The following is a 20290-nucleotide window of genomic DNA, read 5'->3' as shown; positions in this document are numbered from 1 at the left end:
GTTGAGAAGCATACCCAGTACTCTGATGTCGGATACCCTGGGGATCGCCGACCCGTCCTGGGTGTAGATCTTGAGGTTTTCCCGCCGCTTTGCTCAGGCGCCACGACTTGCTGCTGTTGCTGTCGTCGTTGGTGCTGCTGCTGCGACTGCGGCTGCACTTTCTTGCCGGCTCCCGAGTTTGTTGCGTCGGCCCAGCTAACTCAGTCTCTGGATCCCGAGCGGCTGTGGCGCTGGCGGCTCGCGCTCTGTCTTCAGTTCTTCCTCTGGCTTCACGGCGCGACTCGTGGAGGCGGCTACAACCGGCTCCGCTGGTGAGTGGCGGAAACTCGCCGGGCGCCAGCTGGTGCTTCGCCAGCTGCTCCGCTATCTGGCGCTCCCATCGCCCTTCTCGTGTTTACATGTTTACCAAGTAACTGTTCTTGCAGCTTCTGTTTCCGGCCGGGTGCTGCCCTCCGCAGAGTTTTCCCTTTGGCTTTCACACTTGCTCGCGGCCTTCCGCTGGCTTGTTGGCCCCGCACTCGAAGCACACCCTCGCGTTCGGCATCGCGGAAACGTCTCTTCTGTGGCCTACCTTGCCGCACTGCTTGCACACGTCGAAATAAAATTTGCTCATGCTTCTCGCCTAAATTTCGTGTCACATGTATGGCATAGGCTAAAAAGCACCGCTGGTCACCCACCTTCCCAGAGTAAAATGGCTCAAATTTTTTGCAAATTGTGACTTTGAAGCTCTCCTGAGATGAAGGCTGCCCAGAAACAGGGAGATAAATTCAGCGGCATTGAGTGGCTTTCCCGCGGATACAGTATTCTGTGACAAACTTTGATAGCAAGGAGCTTTTAAAGTTTATAAGTACTCTCAAATTAACAAAGTTTCGAATCGTCTAGTTGTGTCCCATACAGGCCATGGTAATTATTACGCCTCGTATATTCTGGTTCTTTTTGGCGCAGCCAAGGATAAGGGATGACGTACATTTGACGGTGCTGCCTTGCTCAGCACCTCCTTCCTGCGTGTAGGACACCAGCAGCACGACGCAGGCGACGGATGCCAGCACTCTGCAAACCTGCAAAGAAATGCATCACCTATCGCAGGCTATCACAGGTTCGCTCTGCCACTGTGCTGTACAACGAAGACTAGTAGGCGCATACGACACTGGGAACAGCGCCGTGCGCTGCGTTGCGTCTTGCGCACAGTCTTCGTGGTTCCGCGTAATAGAAAAATGAACCAGTACCAACTAGACGAGTTCACATTACGTACTCATATAGGAAACTAGGAGTGGCAGTGCCGTGCAATCAAGCAATATTGACCAAAAAAAGTTAGTGCCCTTCCATTCTTGAAGAAGGATGACCTACAAAAGCTGGACGCAGGCCACGGACTGCACGAAACAGAATGCGTGTATCGTAATTTGCGCTGGAGCATATTTCATAGCCAGTTAGCTGAATGAACCTATGACGGATCCAAGCTTTTCCCTCCAGATAAACATGTCCCTTTCTATGTCCCTTCCGCGTCGTAAGTATCTTACAGTTTGCGTAAGGCTGGGTTCAGACTGTTGCCGCAACTGTTGCAATAACTTTAAAGAATGACGTCATCGCACGTCTCAGCCAACCGAACTGCGTGACATGGCATTCTTACGTCCATATACCACGATATGGGTTTGCGTCGGTAATCTGAATATAGCCTAACACAAAAAGCCAATCCGCTCTACCATTAATCCAGGTCCCATTAATCCGTTTGACGCCCGCGTTTAAATCTCGCACCACAAGAACGGACATGTCATCCATCAGTAAGCGCATCAAACCAATCAAACCGCCTGCAAGCCCCCTCCCCCTCGCCCACCTCCCTCCCACCATTCTCCTCTAGAAACCTGCGCACGCCTAAACCGGAAACTGGTCATATGAGCGCGCTTAGAAGTGACAGACGCCCTCGAAAATACCCCCTGAAAGCCGTCTGGAGAAGTGATGTTGGCGCACACCGGCGTTCCAAGCGGGAAATTTGGTGTTCATCCGGGAGGAATTCGCCGCTACTCCACGAGCTGAACTTGAAGCGGTAACGGCGGTGCCAGCAGCTTTCCGTTACTTTCTGCGCCAATTCGCGCTTGTGTTCGGGCCAACCCTACGATTCTTGCTCTTCTTTCTCCAAAGAAACCGCATGCATCCGTACCATAACGATTTAAAACCTTAAATCTCTTGAGTTCTATTCACGCGTACAAACGTCTGGATGTCCATTTTCTTTCCCCCTCATATACATCTTACTTTGTGTGCAAGATGTCTGTGCAACACGTCAACCCACACTGGAACCACTCGTTTGAGGACAGCCGAATAACCGCACATAGCCATGTAATTTCGACATCTCAATACCAGCACAACCGGCATTTCATCAGTCGCGGCATGAAGTCTAGCTGTGCATGCACGCCCCCTTTTTGGTAGCCGCAAACCATGTCCGCCTAAACCGGCAACCGGTGATGCCGCATACTTAGGTGTGAAAGGCACCGGCGAAAATGTCGCTCGTAAGGCCTCGTAAGGCTTCGCTCGCTCGAGCCAGCGTTCCAGCTGGGGAAGTTTCTCTTGTACCGGTAGGGATTCGCAGCTACTAGGCGAAGTTAATTTGAGTGGAAATGGCGACGGCGAGTTTCGGTCGTTTAGGTTCGGTCGGTCATTTAGGTGGTTCGGTTAGGGGCAGCCGTTTGGCAGCCGTTACCTGGGCTTCGCGGGAGCGGCCTGTGTTTATTTCCGCGTAAGCGAGTGATCGAACGCAGCAGGGACGAAAGAAAACAGAGAGGAGCGTCTTGCGAAGGGTGAAGTGGAGTGCGACACGTGCGGCTTCGGCGTCATCTATCTTACTGCCTTTCCCTCACACATGTTTGATGTTTCGCCACCCTCACCGACACTTTCACCAGACACGGTTCTATTCTTTGCTAATACAAACCACGTGACGTTTGCGCGGGAGTTTAAACACGATATGCAACGACATGCTTGCTGCTCCCTTGTGCAGGGCTAATCCGTAGCACCTGAAATTTTCGCGGGAGGTTCAAGCAGCATTTGCAACATTGTTGCTGGCCGGTGGCTGCGGTGCACTGCGAGGTAGCAGAAGAGTTGCGCCCGCCCCCATACTACATACGCTGATCACGCGAACACCTCCTGAGGCGCAGCAGAAATGCGCTGTGACCGACAAAACTGCAGCTCGCGGTGCGCAGAAAAAGTTTTATTTTTCGAAATCATCTGATAAGAGAATACCGCCGTTAGCTGCCGACTGCGTAATTTTCCACCGGGGAATCGCCAGAGGCGATGGGGAAAATAGTTGTGAAAGAGATGTCAGCGGTGGCGCGGAGGAGCCCCGGAGCGGCGCCGGGTAAATCAATGACACCGGAATGAAAAGTGGGGGCGAGTTAGCTTTGCAGTAAAAGCGTAGGTTCTTGGTCATCATGGGCCTAATCAATAGATCTTCGCGGCTCTAAAAATAGCGCTTCACAAACGACAGGCTCTGATTTAAGCCAGCGGATCAACTCGCTTCGCTCGAAACAGTTGGAGCATTAAATGTCAGCGTCATCGTCATCAACATCCTACTAGGCCCACTTCCTCTAGAGACGTATAGGAGGACAGGGAACCCCACAAGGAGCGGTGATATCTCCATTCCTCTTTAACCTTGCCATGCTGCCAATCGCCGAGGGCCTGACTCGCATACCGTCCGTGAATCACACCATCTATGCGGACGACGTGACGATCTGGATGAACGGGGGCACGATTGGACACCTACAGACCACCCTACAACAGGCCATCGACTGCATCGAAGAACGACTTCAGGGCACGGGGTTGTACTGCTCTCCCCAGAAGTCTGAACTTCTCATTCTTCCCCCTGCGGGCCACTGGCGCCAGTCTGCGGCGAAAGAGGCCTAGGAGGTCACGCTACGCACGAGAGACGGCGGCGTCATCCCGCACGTGAACGCCCTGCGTGTCCTCGGAATGCATATTAACACCGGCAGCGGAAACTCTTTAGCAGTGGACCGATTGATCACAAAGATAGGCATAGCGACCCGCCTCATAAAGCAAGTCGCCACCAGGAAGCAGGGAATGAAGGAAGCCAGTTTGCTCAGGTTGGCTCAGGCATTCGTCGTCAGCCACGTCGCATACGTAGGGTCGTTCCATAAATGGCTCAGACATGAAAGGGATAAAATCAACGCCGCCATACGCAAGGCGTATAAAGCGATCATGGGTCTGCTCCCAGGGACCAGCAACGCTGCTCTAGCGGATCTGGGAATACATAATACTTTGGAGGAGATCGGCGAAGCCCAACGCACCTCGCAGCTCGTGCGACTCGGAGTCACCAAAACTGGCAGAACTATCTTGCGCAGACTGGGTCTAACCTCTCCGGAGGGAACCAGTTCAGCAGCGGAAGAGAAAGAAGATGATTACCCGAAGCATGATGAAAGACGAAAGCGTCTCCATTCGTTGCAACTAGTCGTCCCTCCGCCTCCCCGCAACGTCCAGCCGGGGACCGATGACGGACGCCGGAAGGCGCGAGCAAACGCTCTGGCGCACACGTACGAAAACGACGCTGACGCGTAGTATGTTGACGCAGCAGCATACCCTCACAGAGTAGGGACATATGCGCTCTCGGTCGTACGAGCAAGCACCGGGGAGTGTGTTGCTGCTGGCAGCGTACGAGTGGATACGGCAACACAAGCCGAGGAGGCGGCCATCGCACTGGCGCTCACGTGCCGACCCCTACAAGTCAGCACAGTTCTTAGCGACTCGTTGACAGCAATCAACAACTACAGCAGGATGACGGTGGGCCGTGTCGCTCACGAAATACTACCTCCGCACAGAGGCGGTCGGGTTTACCTCCGCTGGTTCCCGGCTCACGTCGGTCGACTACAGAGAGGCACTCCCAACCGAAACGAAGATGCCGACACCATCGCGCGCGAGCTCGCACACCGCGCGACGGCATACGGACCTTCGACAACGGACGGGGACGCGGTTGCCAGCCGCGACGACCACGAGAACGACTTCAGCCCTATCACCGGGTACAGTGACGTGCTCGAGTGGTACAGGGCGCGAAGGCGAAAGATGGCCCGACCACATCGTAGTCTCACTAGAGAAGAAGAAGTACATCTCCGCCAACTCCAGACGGGATCGGTGCTCACCCCAGCCTTGGCGCATCATGTGTGCCCTGGACTCTATCCGTCGAACATGTGCAGTGTGTGTGGTGTGGTGATCGCGGACTTACCCCACGTGCTATGGGGATGTGATGAACATGAACGCAGGGGACATCCACGGACCATCCCCGAGTGGGTGACTCTAGGACTGATGGCTAAGGACTTCGCATCGCAATCCGCGGTAACTCAGCTGCTGGCGACGGCTCTGGGTACGCAGCGGCGGACCGAGCAGGAGGCCGGTCGCCTCACCGGCGCCCCCGGCACTCCTCGCGCTCCGCTCGCGGGACCTTGAAGACGATCGTCCAGTCCCGTGTCCCTGGACACTAAGGTCAGGGCGGAACCCTGTGAGGTGCTCCCCCTGAAGCCGGGTTACTTATAATAAAGTCTCTCTCTCTCTCTCTCTCTCTCTCTAGAGACGTAATATCTTCGCATCCATTTATCGTATCTAGTCCACAATGGGGGAATACAGTAAAGATATTTCGGTATTTATCCACGAACAGGTATATAAGGCTGCGTCATTAGGCGCGTCCAAAAATGTTATCTTACGACAAAGTTCGTTACTTATTGATCGCAATTCGGTACGAGCAGTATTATTGAAATGACAGCATATATCATTAGCAACGTTTTTTTTCAAATACATCGCAGAATTCTGTCAATTCTGTTGTTCCAACTAAGTGAACACTGTCCGTATACTGTTATTCCGTATCGAAAGTAAGCTAAGGCATGCGTGACAACTTTCCGTACTGACATAAGCATTTGACGCAGTATTAACGCAGCTCGGACACAGCTCGCAGGTTTTTGCACGCATGCGAAAGGTGCGAATTTCAGGACAGGTCACGGTCCGGGATTCTTTACAGATAGTAAATATTTGATAGGATTACACGTGCAACGCGAACAATCAGTTGTATGTAGCAAAAATGGATAATCTTTTTGAAGGAACTATGAAAGCAAACTAATTGCGTTTTAGTTGCTTCAACATTAATTGATATATTTCTAAAACAATTCATTATATCATTTCTTCCTTTGTAGTAACAAAGGGCATTCTAGTAAAATCCTTGCACTCTTTAGCGGAAGCAATACAAACGGTATCGTCGGCGTACTGATACAAGGACAAGAGCACACATTTCACAAGGTTCATATAATAAATATTAGACACTTACGGGCTTAGAATGGAACTTTGAGGAATGTCAGCTTTTATAATCAAGGAACGCTCTCACATTCTCTGATTTTAATCAACTTGCATCTTCTCTGGAAGAAATTTGTAAGTACCAAGAAGAAGACACCACGGAAGGCAAGTGTGGAAAGTTTATACAGCAACAACTTATGGCAAACGCTGTCTGAAGCCTCACTTACGTCAAGGAAGAGCTCACAAGTCAGATGATTATGTTGAAAAGAAGAGTTAAATTCGTCATAAAATTCTTCCAGTACTACCTGCGTTCCCTTGCCTTCCACAAAACCGTACTGCGCAGGTGATGTTTGTCTAGAAAACATGCCATAGTTAATAACAGTTGTTGTTTTAGTATTTCGATAGGCTCGATAAGATGGCAATAGGCCCGTAATTGTCCTTGTTGAGACGAGAAACGCATTTATAGAGTGCTAATACAATTGGTGTTTTTAATTGAGGCTCTGAGGCTCAATTAAACACACTACAGGCTCTTGAGGCTCTGGCAACCACGGCAAGTCCTTGCATACTGTGGTACTGACCGAAGCAGGTTTGGCCAGTAGTACTTTGCATAGATCCGTGCGAATGTGCTACTAACTCCCAAATGTCCGGCGAAATGCTAGTCAAGGTAGGCTTGTAAAGTTTCTCCTCGAAGAGCAGATGGCACAACCAGAAGAAATTTCTCGTTGGTGTTGTAGCTTTGTTTGTACAGTGGTGATCTCACTAAGGGTGAACACGGGAGCTCGTGGCCGCCGGTACTATCAGAGCAGCCTACCGTGCCCCGCGCGAACCATCAAGCATGCGCTCTGCGTGCCGAGCGAGGCTATGCTTTCAGCGCGCGCACAGCGTCATCGGAGCGTCTGCGCGTCGTCTGCTATGTTTATCGCGCGTGTAGCTGTGGAGCTATCAGCCACTGTATCAGTGAGTGGAAACTATAATCCACATAAAAATATTTCCGCGTGAGCGGTAATTCGTTCTTTAGCTCCAACATAATGGTTTCGGCACAGGAGCGTAACTCGTCCACATGTTTCAAACAGACTCAATCAGAAGATCGTGCAGATTTTACAGCACTTTATTTTTGCAACAGCTTACAAAAAAACCTCCGTCGCATGCCCCCGCGCGAGGGGCACGAGTAAATGCAGAGCATTGGGGGTGGTCACGTGGCGTAGGTTGTGGTAGTTGGCGGTGGTAGTTGTAGTTGTTGTTAACGTAGGGGTTGGGTAGTTGGGTTGCGAGACGAGAGAGAGAGAGAGAGAGAGAGAGAGAGACGAGAGATGTAAGTACGTAACGGCTTCTCGTGCACGAAGTTCGGCGTCGGCAGCGCGCTTCAGATGCTTGCGTTCGGCGTCGGCAACGCGCCGTGTCGCCACCTTGTCTTCTGCCGCCGTCGATGAAGAGGATGGCACGATGTCTTGAACTAGTACTGCGACGCTGACGTTGGCTCGCGTCGCGGTACTGGTTGAAGGTGTTGCTTCCATCGCTTATGATCTTCGACGACGATCAAACTCGAGAGTAAGCAAAACAGAGCGCAGGACTACTCCTGCGCTCTGTTCTGCTTACTCTGGAGTGAGCCACGCCGATACCCGCTTTATATTCGTAGCGCGCGCAGTAGAGGGAGAGGAGGTAGCACCTGCTGCTGCAACGCCTCTTTCAGCGCCGGAGCACGCGCATGCGCGCCCGCACCTGTTGTTGAGAGCGAGGAGGAGCGGGGGAGGGGTGCACGTGCTGTCTGGCTGCGGACGCCGATCGCCAACGGACGGGTGACATTGTGAGTTAAAGAAATGCTCTGCATTTAAAAGTCTTTCAAATGCACATAGAAGCACGCAATTCAAGGCTTCGAAGGTGGTCACTCAAAGGTGGCGCAGGCGCTACGACTTTCATTCAATGTACGAATATACGGGAGAAAACTATCATCCTTTACATTTTTATATTTGGGCGTTTTCATACAAGGATCCAGGAATCGCGGATCAAAGCAAAGTACCATTATCAGACGAGACGCAACATAGCAGACGACGAGCAGACGCTCCGACGACGCGATGCGTGCGCTGAAAGCAAAAGGGCCCATCTCCACGCGAGGGGGACTCGAGTAAATGCGTCGCATAGGGGGTGGGTGTATTGCGTTAACTTTTAGTGTTTGGGGAGTTGGTGGTAGTGAATGCGTTGTATCAGCAGCTTCTTGACGTAGTTTGAATGAGTCAAGGATATAAGGCGCGTTCGTAGCCTTTCATTCTGTGTCGGTTTTGTGGCGCAGTGGGAAGAGCACCATGTACCTCGCGTTCCGCCCACAGGTAGTGAATGCGTTGTATCAGCAGCTTCTTGACGTAGCTTGAATGAGTCAAGGATATAAGGCGCGTTCGTAGCCTTCCATTCTGTGTCAGCTTTGTGGCGCAGTGGGTAGAGCACCATGTACCTTTCGTTCCGCCGGCACGGTCGTGGAATCGAAACCAGGCGCCGGTAAGTATTATTTTTTTATAGTGTAGGGGGAGGGGTGCGGACCTGTTGTTGAGAGCGAGGAGGGTAGCGTGATGCGGCAGAGGAGGAGTGGGGGAGAGGGCGCACCTGGAACGGCTGTTGCGGACGCCGAGGCACGCCAACGCCGGGTGACATCGTGAGTTAAAGAAATGCTCTGCATTTAAAATATCGCAAGGCACGCACAGCGCATGCGTGATGGTTCGCGCTGGGCATGGCAGGCTGCTCTGATTGTACCGGCGGCCACGCGCTCCCGTGTTCACCCTCAGCCAGATCACCACTGTACAGCACGTTGTCCCGCAGGAGATATGACGGTAAAGGTCGCAGAAATAAGCGTGGTACTGCGGTGTTTTCACGGCGAAGGTCTTCGATGAGCAGCTTCAGATCCGCATCCTGCTGCTGGGAATGGGCCATGTCTGCTGTACGGACGACCCCGATATCCTCGGGGTCGTCCATACATGTTCCATTTCATGTGCGTCGGTTGGAATCGGTGTTCGGGACAAACAATCAGCATCCGTAAGCTTGTTTCCCGACTTGTATAAAACCCTCACATCGTATTCCTGTAGCCGCAGGCTCCATCGAGTGAATCTACCGGAAGGGTCTGTGAGGTTAGCAAGCCAGCACAAGGCATGGTGGCCGCTAACGGCTTTGAAGGGCCTGCCGTAAAGGTACGGTCGGAATTTAGTTATAGCCCGTATCACCGCAAGGCATTCTTTTTCCCTTGCTGAATAGTTGCTTCAAAAATTGAGCGCGACTTAGACAACGACAATGAAGAAGGACGACGGGACAAGCGCTCACTTGCAACTAACATTTATTGAAGCATCGTCTCATCTTTATACATATATCATTAGGAGCATGCGCACTTTGGTGCACTAAATGGACCGCAACAAACAGTGCGCTAGATCAAAGTGACGTTTTCAAAAAACTCAAACTCACTGGCACGCAAAAGCACAGATGTATCGCTGACGCACTTGTCCCCTTTCTGCTTAATATTAAACGCTTCCAAGAGATCCCTCGCCATTGTATTATCACACCTGCCGAGAATTGTAATCTGGTCAAAGGAAGGTCTGCATTTTTCAAAGGACTGACAGGCCTGCAATCTTCGCAATGGGCGGGTAAATGCGCGCGCGCATTATTGTTAAGAACTATGCTCGCGTTCCCGGTCATTCACACATCTGCCCGTCTGGCCGATATAGGCCTCCCCGCATGAAAGCGGCATCTCGTAGACTACCCCGACGTCACAGGGCGCAAAGCGCTTGGCATGCTCCTTTTCGCACTTTTAAAGGGGGCCTGAGATGGATTTCAAAGTGTCGTTGTTTGTGTCAGAAATGTACTCTACAGTTCTTGTAGAAACAAGTCCAAAAATAGTAAGCATATTCGCTCACGCTAACAAAAGTTATTACCCCGACGAGACAGAACTATTTGTTGGCTCGGCGGCTTGCGATGACGACATAGTCCGACCTCGTCCGAGGCGAAGCACTCATTTCATGGTTGGCCGCCGGAATGTCCGCGATTTTTGACGGCGGCGGTTTGGTTTAGAGCGTCGTCGTTACCATGGTTACTTCAGCGAGTGGGTCGCACATGAGACGACGACGTCCTTTTTTTTTTTTAAGCTACGTTTTCAGTCTTTACGGACTTTGAGAAGGAGATACTGGTGATTGCGGAAGTCGACCTTGCATGCGCGAGAGTTTCCGTGAACGGTAACTTATTTTTACCGTCGCTACATAGCGATACAGAGGCTAGAATTTCTACCGACTGTAGTAGCTAGCCCCCTGCGCCGGCGAAATGTACGCTTGCGTTTTGATTAGATTACCGGAAAGTTCCGAGTGAACGCCCCCCCCCTCCCCCCCGAAACATCGCCCACCCCCTTTTACGGGTCAAATATTCAATTTACTGAAAGACGCGCGCCCACCCTGTAAAATCCATGGCTTTAGCGCCGATGAGTGAACAAAACAGACCCGAATCATCTATTCATGTGTTCTTATTCGTCCTTTCCGCGCTTGACCCGAAATTTCGCCCATCTCGTATTTTTCACTTGATATCACGTACTTAAATTTGGGTGGGCGTTCTTCCGGAACTTAACGGCACAGCAAATGCGCTGTGCTCTGCGCTTCATGCAAGCAATCTTAGTTGATGTTGTTTACTACATTCTTGCTAAATGATGATCAGGAGCACAATAAATGACAATTTTTTTTACAATGAGCGAGCAAAATTTCCGCCCCTACTCCAGCTTCCCACGCTTCCAATGGTTCAGATGCCTTTATGAACTAGCATAGCTCTTTTATGCTTTCAAAATCGTCTTGGGCTAGGTAATATAGGTAACTGCGGAATCATTACAATATATCTTACTCATTTTATATCGAAATATTTAGCGGCGGCGTGAATTCTGGTTAATGCAATACTTGGTCCTAATTCTTCCCACTAGATGGCGGCGTCAACGTCGTGTTTTCGATTTTTTAAGCTCTACAGTAGAAGTATACGGCTATTATAAAAAAAATTATTGTATTGTGAGAGTTCAATCTAAGACGTCTAAGATTCAAGCCATTTCAAGCGTAAGCGAACAGCTCTGGGCAACAAACGTTTGTGTCATTTGCTTTGCGACAAATTCGCCAGATGTCACCACTCGGCAGAGCCGGTAAGCCGGAATGCAGAAACCGCAGAGTGCAATCCTTTCGTTTTCAGCGGCAAACGGCTACTCTTGCTTCATTTAACACGGTAAACGGTAAAGCGCGCTAAGGACACTAGGCAACAGGTTCATCCAGAAGGCCGGTGCAGCAAACCACACTTTCCTGCGATCATGACTTGATGGGAAGCAATGAAATGAAACTCTTTGGCAGTTGTCGTTACGGGATGAGCATGCTCTTGCCCTTGTCGCGACCGCCGCAGAGAATCAGCTGCGACAGCGTTTGGGCTTGAACTGATTTATTCAGCCCGCGTGAGCGCACTTGAGCGTGCGCCTCGTGATCACGAGCAGTGGCCGGCGTCGTCCAAGCGCTGCGTGCGGAGCTCCTCCTTCGTCGTCGGCGCGGCGCTCCCTTGGCGCGCCGTTCGTTACCACCTCTGAAACAACGTCGAGGCTACGCTCGAAACACAGTTGGTGCAAAGAATCTATTCGGGTACAGCGTCCAAGAAAACAAATGCAAAGAAAACTAATGATACTCTGACACCAGACACGGAGCGCTGAGCGATCACGCTGGCTGCAAGCGTCGTTGCTCCTGCGCTCACTGTATCCTTCCGCCGAGAACGGAGGAGCGTCAAGCCCGGTTTGGCCCGGTGTGTAAGTGCTTTACACTCCGGTATAAAACAAATATGTGGGACTGTGTAAAAGCACCCACACACAAAAGATGTTTTTTGTAGCTTTCCGATGTTTTTACGCTCGTAAAAAATTGATTAAATCAAGAGCGCACAAACACGTCACGATTAGTTCAAGAAATAGCCGTTGCGCTCCGATACCATCGACCCCCCAAAAAACCCCATGTCAGGGGCCCTTTAAGTGCGAATGCACTTTATAAGCGACCCCGAACCTTCCGCCGTCCGCATAGCAACAGCTGCGGGTGCGCGCGCTTTTCGTCTTCCTTAGCAACGGGGGGAGATGGGCGCGCGCTGCCTGGCCGGTGACATGGCACATACCCACGTGGGAGATTGGCCAGGAATAAGTGGGAATGCACTTCTTAAGCGAGCCTGAATCGTCGCGCTCGCATAGCGCCTCCTCTCCCCCCTCGCCTACTCTCCTAAAGCCCCTTCACTACTCTCCAGCTCGCAACACCCTCTCTCGGCGCGCCAGCCAGGCCACTACACTATATATAAAACAAACAGCATCCGGCGCCAGGTTTCGATCTGCGGACTTTGCGGCCGCAGCGCGACGCTCTACCGACTAAGCCACGTACGCGACGTTGATATCAGTGTTAGTAACGCGCCTTATATCTTTGACGCATTCGAACTACGTCGTCAGCGGCGTGCGTTGGCGACTCAGCGGCGTTATAGCGGCTTGATAACTGCGTGGTGTACACGTGATACTACAAACCCGCTAGTTCTGCATTCTCTCACGTGACTGCGCCTCCTCTCCCTTCACTCCGGTCGGCGCTTCGCAGCTGCGGTGCGCTGCGGTGCGGTGCGCTCCTCCTCTCGAACATACACGTTAATTCACCAAGATTTCCGCAGAGGGACAAACGAGGCGTGTTAAGCCGAACGTGATCACGAGGGGGTGTTAATGTAACTAACGGGCAAAATGCCACCAAACTTCAACAAACTCCCCCTCATAGCATCACCCCGTGCTTCGCACTTCCTCATTCTCCCCTTCGGGGAAATGCGGGGGAATTTTTTTTTTTTGGTTTGGGCTTGCCGTAAATTTGCGCACACAGGCGGCCAAGTTTTTGTGGAGCAGAAAACACCACCGGCACTTTGCACCGTTCTGCCACTTTTTTCAGGGTGTACGTAACAGGGCAGAACAAGAGGCTTCGCCTTGTGTCCTGCTGGCTTTCCGCAACACCCACCAAGGTAAAAGACCGACAGAATTCTCTTCAGTTGAGAGTCAAATCTCTCTTAAACAGCATGTGCACAGGACTTCATCAGTGCAGACTCTAAAACCAGAGACGCTAGGGCCCTTTTAACAGTCTTTGAATGAGATGATGAAAATGGCAGAAGCTGCTTACGTGCACGCGGGCGTTAGACCCAGCAAACATGGTCGGATGAAAACTTAAAGTTAATATCTAAAAACTGCGGGGCGTCATGACTTAGAACCTCGTGCGTAAATGCAAGACCTTTCCCAAGGCAGCTGAAATTCTCTAAAATCACTTTTGCTGTTGCAAGGTAGTTAGGGGAACACTGTTTTCTTAAAACCACTAAAAAAGCGCCGACATATCTAAAAACAGGCATAACGACATCCTTGTCAAAACTGAAAAGCAAGTCCCGGTCGACACTAGCAAGAAAAATATTGCATAAGACTGGCGCAACACATGACCCGATACAAATTTCTTGTTTCTGAATGTACAGTCCGCAAAAGGCTTGTCTATAACACTCGAGCAGCGTGCTCATGACTGCCCGGGAGACACCTAGTGATAACGCCTGGTTTGAGATAGGTAGAATGTGAGCATGCGCGGCCTGTATCAGCGCGATGGCTGTGTACCTCCTAGCTGTGCCCGTCGCCTTAGCTTACACACCTTCTTTGAGCGTAATAAGCGCTGCATGCCTGCGCTGCCGGGCCGGGGAACGAAGGGATAGATTACTCACGCTAGCGCGCTCTGCAGCATTAGCTTTGGCGCACAGCTGGTCATTGCGTCATTGCTCTGCCAATACGCTGCATGAGTACCGCGTGCACCACTATCCGGTTTCTGAGCTTGACGTTCCACGTCACTGCTGACGGGCTAATGCCACAATACTTAATGCGCTCTGCAAGTGATCACGGACCAATATCTAGTCACTCCAGAACGCCGGGAGCGATGCGTTTTCGGCGATTGTTGTTAGTGTTCTCGCATACAAAAAAAACACTCCTGTCTAAATTCCGTAGTGCACTGCGAAAATTAAGTGGCGTTGCAGGTAATTAAACGCAGCCAACGCTGTACTAACAATCGGTAATCTCCACTTTTGTTTCCCGGCCCGGCAGCGCGGGCAGCGCTTCTCACGGCGAAAGAGGGTACGGAAGCCTAAGCGACAGGCACAGCGAGGAGGGAAATAGCCATCGCGCTGATGCGGGTCGCGCATGCTCACACTCTACCGGTCTCAAACCAGGCGTTATCACCAAATGTCTCCCGCGCAGTCCGGAGCATGCCGCTCACCCGTTATAGACAAGCGTTTTGCCGACGGTACGTGCGTCCTTCGAAAGAAACAAACGTTGCGTCCAGATGAAACTCCAACAAGCGCATAAAACAGTCCACCAACATACCACAAGACTTCTGCAACTTGACCACGCCGTTTACGTCAATGCATTGCCTAACAGACGCAAACAGTTCCGAGTGCGGCACAAAATATAACAAATCCTCAACGTCGACGGACAAGGCAAGCCCCACCGAGACGTCATTCTTAATATAATCTATGACTTTAAGTGAATTCTTGGGGATAAACGGGTCATCGATGGTAAGGCTACCAAGATGCTTCTGTAAAAACCGGCTTCAATGCCACTGCCCAGCTCCGCGCTCACTCAACAGATCGTGACCTGAGCAAAATCTGCTGATTTAGCGAGTAGCTCCCATTCTCCTTCTCTCACTCAACAGACAGACCGGGACCTGAGCAAAATCTGCTGATTTAGCGAGTAGCTCCCATTCTCCTTCTTTATCTTCTTTGTCGCATGTTTTATCATGAATATTCCTTGCCATGTGAAATTGCAGTTGCACCAAAAGCGCAGGACACTGTTTCTGCTCTTCACATTAATGCACGTTCCGCCTCGCCTAAACAACATGAACTGACCATGTTTTTCACTGAATTTCACTTTCTGTTCAACATCATAATGCTGTCTGAAACCTGGTACGACATACATAGTGACATGTTAATTTTATATGAATATAATCATTACTTTATCAACAGAACTGGAATGCGCGGTGGTGGGGTGGCGATACATGTTAGAAAGCGTTTGCAGTGCGAAGTGCTACAACAGTACACACGTGTGACTCCGGACTACGAGGTATTGTGCTTGACAAATGGTAGCAACATTTACGCTGTCTTATATCGCCCCCCTTCTGGTAATGTAACTGTATTTTTTGAATTCCGAGCAGAACTGCTTGAATTTTCTTCCTTTCATCAGTACCAAATGCTGCTCGTTGGTGATTTTAATATCAATTTGCTAGATAATACCGCTGGTTCCCGGACATTTTGTAATCATATTTTCTCGTGCGGATTCCAGAACGTTATTTCAACGCCGACACGTGTAACTGAATCTGGTCAATCAATTCTTGATCTTTTTACCGTTAATGCAGACACCGAGGTTCATTTGGCTGGTACGATAAGCTGCGGCCTTAGCGATCACTGCCCTATTTTTATTCGTTATTCAAGTAGCGTACTAGCAGAAGAACCTCGCAGGCTTAAAGCTAAAGTAAAGTTCAGATCGTTCTCAAACCACAACCTTAATTTATTTCGGACATGCCTGGTAAATGAAGACTGGTCATCCGTTTACGCTGAGACCGATGTAGACTCTAGTTACAGTAAATTCTTGTCCGTCTTTTGTAAACATTACAATGCCTGTTTTCCATACATCAGTGCAAAATTTAAAACAAAGATAAGGAAGCCTTGGGTAGGACCACAACACATAAAAATGATCAAACGCAAGAACCAACTTTTCAAAACGTTTCTAAGCACAAAAAATACTTCTGACTTTTCGACGTTCAAAAAATATCGGAACAAAGTAACCTCTGAGCTAAAGAAGGCGAAAGCATTATACCACCAAAATCTTTTTGGTAACGTTTCAGAGCAACGACCTGATAAAGTATGTAAAATTTTTAATGAAGCTCTAGGACGTAAAAAGGAAAAAAATATTCTTTCTAACATAGTTGTAGAGGGCCGCAATTTAGAAGGCGTTCCGTTGTGTGATCATTTTAATGAGCATTTTGTAAATATGGTTCGACCAGCAAAAAAACCTTACCTTCTCCCCAACCCATTTTCAGAACGATGACACAATATTTCTCAGTCCAACGAATTAACTTGAGGTTTACCGGAGATTCATGGGCTTAAAAAACAGCAGGGCTAAAGATGTTAACGATATTGAAATAAAACCCGTTAAGCATGTAATGGATATTCTCGTGCCGTGCCTTGTACATATATTTAATCTCGTTCTGTGTTCCGGTTGTTTCCCACGTGCTATGAAGAAGGCGAAAGTGTCTCTCTTTTTCAAAAGTGGCAATGCTAATGACCCTAATAACTACAGACCAGTATCCATACTTCCGGTTTTCTCAAAAGGATTAGAAAAAATAATTTACTCACGTGTAGACAGCTTTTTGTGTAGATATAACGTACCCTCGGAATGCCAACATGGCTTTCAGAAAGGCAAATCTACAGAGACGGCGCTATTAACCCAGAAGGAGCTTATAATCGCCAACATAGAAAAAAACGAAATGACGTTAGGTATATTTATCGATTTTAGCAAAGCCTTCGACTATCTAAATCATAAAATATTACTAAATAAGTTGTATGACTACGGAATACGCGGCGTGTCAAGTTCCCTGTTTACGTCCTATCTTTCTGATCGACAGCAACGCGTGGCGATAGGCGATTTTTATTCTTCTTTCAAAACAGTCTCCTGTGGTGTAGCCCAAGGAAGCATTCTAGGGCCCTTACTTTTCAATGCATATGTCAATGACATCGTTAACATTCCTTGTGATGCTACCTTCCTGCTGTATGCAGACGACACCAGTCTTTTTGTTTCGGGCAGTAATATAGAGGAAATCATGTTAAAAGCTCAAAAAGCACTTACTGAAGTTTTTGAATGGTCAAACACCAATGGACTTAAAATTAACGCGGGTAAAACTAAGGCAGTTTTATTTAAATCTAAGAACAAAGCAGCAAAGGTGGAAAGTATATTAACATTAGGGGGAACGCCTGTTGAAATAGTTGACAAACATAAAATACTAGGTATCACCTTTTCTGCAGATCTCACATGGACGTCGCACGTTGAAATGCTAGCTAGATCCCTGTCATCCGCCGCTGGTGCGATATCGCGATGTCGCCATTTTCTCCCAGAACACATTAAGCTAAAAATTTACCACGCCCTATTTGCTACCCACATTAACTACTGCCACCTAGTGTGGGGAACACCTACGATGCATAACCTAGACTTAATATTACGCCTGCAAAAGAGAGCACTTCGATTTATTTCAAATGTCCCTTTCAGAGATCCTAGTGCACCGCTGTTTTCCCGGCATGAAATAGTTAGCGCGAAGAATTACTATGATTTCCGTCTACTTAATTCGTATCTTTTTTCTAATGACAAATTCCGAAACTTCATTACAACAATTTCAAGCATTACTCCTCAAGCAAGCGACTCTCGCACACGCAGCGGTGACAGGTGGCTCGTTCCCCTTCGTCGCACCGGGTATTTTCTACAGTCCTTGCAATATTCATTGCCCTCGATCCTTAACAAATTTCAAAAAGATGGTATCGACTACAGAAAGTGTATGAAGACGAATCTGCGAAAATATTTTGTGGCCAGATAGTTATTGGTCTAACTTTTGTGCACTTGTATAGGCTTTTATTGTTTGTACTGGTTTCTTTTTCTTTCGCACAGTGAAGTGTCGCACGCCTTGGATAAGGTATAGCTGGTTCTGTTATATTTCAGAATTGTGTTTATTGTGTCTATGCATTTTTTTCTATTGTTACTTAATGTATGTCATGATTAATATTACCTACGAGTATGTGCACTTATACATTGTTATTGCATGTATGCATCTGTATATATCTGTTGATTTCACGTATATATTAGCATGTGTATGCTTTTTACCTTTGCCAGACAGCTGCTGTGTTTACGGGCTGCCAGGCACCCTTCAAGTGGTCACTGACCGCTTTTTCGCCTGGTGGACCCCCAACACTGTAATCTTGGAAAAATAAACTTGAAACTTGAAACTAACAATACACGGAAAGGACATGTTATCTTTGTGCGTATTAGCTGTGAAAAACACGCTCCAACAATTGCTCTTGCAACTAGTAACGGCCTTTGCTAGGCGGAGCTGCTCAAGTTCCCGGCATAACCCACTGTTTTCGCTTTCACCTTTTGGGCACTTGCCTTCACTGGTTTGAAGCTATTTTCTACAGCTTGCACTGCCTTCTCATTAAATACACCAGAAGGCATCGCAACAAACCCACCCTCCTTGTCACTCAGAAGTAGTCGTAGCCCATTGTCACTGAAGTACTGAGCCACAGGCTTGGTCGATTGATTGATTGTGGGGTTTAACGCGCCGACGCAACGCAGGCGATGAGGCGCGCCGTAGTGGAGGGTTCCGGATTAATTTCGACCACCTGGGGATCTTTAACGTGCGCCGAAATCTCGTACACGCGGGCGTTTTTGCTTTTCGCCTCCATCAGAAAAGCGGCCGCCGCGGCCGGGAATCGAACCCGCGACCTCGTGCTCAGCAGCGCAACGCCTTAGCCACTGAGCCACCGCGGCGGGTCACAGGCTTGGTCTTTAACTGCGAACATTGGCTTGGCTGCCTAGGTGGGGTCCTACGAAGGCTGTTAACACCGCCTAGGAGACACCGTTCCCTGTTTTTGACGCCTGCTTTTTCCGCAATCTGCCTATTGAGGGTGAGTAGATCGTGAACGGGGATCTCAGGCGCTTGAATAAATTTGGGTCCTTTTCCTAGAACAGACATCATTCGGTCGGGAAGCTGAACCTGTTCAGTTACTTCAGGTGCTGCCTCGCAAATAGGCACTTTTCCCGGCTCCTTGGTAGTCCTAGCAGCATGCGCTTCCACAAAAATTCCGTAGCTTCGGAAGCTTGCCGTCGGAGAGAATGCACATACCTCTGCGCATTCCCGTCCTCATGCTGAGCGTAGGTGATCACACGCAACCAGTCGTTGAGCAGACGCACTTGGTACCGGAGGATTCTGATGAGACGTTTCTAATGACCATGCGATGGTTTAACGTAACCAAAAAGGACACATATCTCTGGCGGCACACGTCCCTTGCGAAAGAAGAACGACAGGTAGCGGGAACGGCAGGAGGAAACCGCCATAAGTCTAACTAACACATGAGCTGGTGGGAGAGACCATGCTGAACACAAAACAGGGCCCATTGTAGAAGACAGGAACTTCATTAAACAAATCTGTTGGGCAAGTTGGTGCAGTATGATTGAAAAAATAGAGCCCGACTTAGACAACGACAGTAAAGAAGGACGACCGGACAAGCGCTCACTTGCAACTAAGATTTATTGAAGCATCGTCTCAACGTCAGCATGCGCACTTTGGTACACTAAAGAGGGCTTGATCAAATTGACGTTTGCAAACACTCAAACTCACTGGCACGCAATAGCACAGATGTATTGCTGACGCACTTGTCCCCTTTCTGCTTAATATAAAACGCTTCCAAGAGCGTTTTATATTGGGAACTATTATTTCTAACTAAGAACTAACAAGAACTAACATTTCTTTTTGTTATTGCGTCGTTTTGCCACAGGGCATAAGTAACAAGAAAACATTTCTGCTCCACAAAAACTTGGCCGCCTGTGTGCGCAAATTTCCGCAATCCCAAACCGAAAAAGTGCTAAAAGACGCATGCCAAGCGCTTTGTGCCCTGTGACGTCGGGGTAGTCTACGAGATACCGCTTTCACGCGGAGAGGCCTACATCGGCCAGACGGGCATATGTGTGAATGGCTGGGCACGCAAGCATAGTTCTTTTCTTAATAATACGCGCGCGCATTTACCCGCGCATTGCGATGATTGCAGGCCTGTCAGTCCTTTGGGAATTGCAGGCCTGTCGGTCTTTTCTTTGAACAGATTAGAATTCTCGGCAGGAGTGATAATACAGTGGCGAGGGAGCTCTTGGAAGCGTTCTGGCGGCCACGCTATTGCTAGGCTCAACATTGCTAGTGTGTTT

The 20290-nt window shown here is 49.3% G+C and overlaps 1 protein-coding gene across 4 annotated transcripts in view; it reads right to left on the bottom strand.

The window, feature by feature from the left end:
• The window catches only part of LOC144165165 (uncharacterized), a 380643-nt gene that overhangs the window by 291999 nt on the left and 68354 nt on the right, over positions 1-20290 (bottom strand). For all 4 annotated transcript variants that reach the window (XM_077695272.1, XM_077695273.1, XM_077695269.1 and 1 more), the window contains exon 2: positions 968-1058. In XM_077695272.1, coding sequence (XP_077551398.1) covers positions 968-1058 — 91 coding nt within the window. The remainder of the gene's footprint in view (positions 1-967; positions 1059-20290) is intronic.

Source organism: Haemaphysalis longicornis, unplaced genomic scaffold, assembly GCF_048455015.1.
Source record: "Haemaphysalis longicornis isolate Haplotype H1 unplaced genomic scaffold, Haemaphysalis longicornis Haplotype H1 scaffold_14, whole genome shotgun sequence".
Classification (NCBI taxonomy): Eukaryota; Metazoa; Arthropoda; class Arachnida; order Ixodida; family Ixodidae; genus Haemaphysalis; species Haemaphysalis longicornis.
This window is presented reverse-complemented; position numbering and strand designations above follow the sequence as displayed.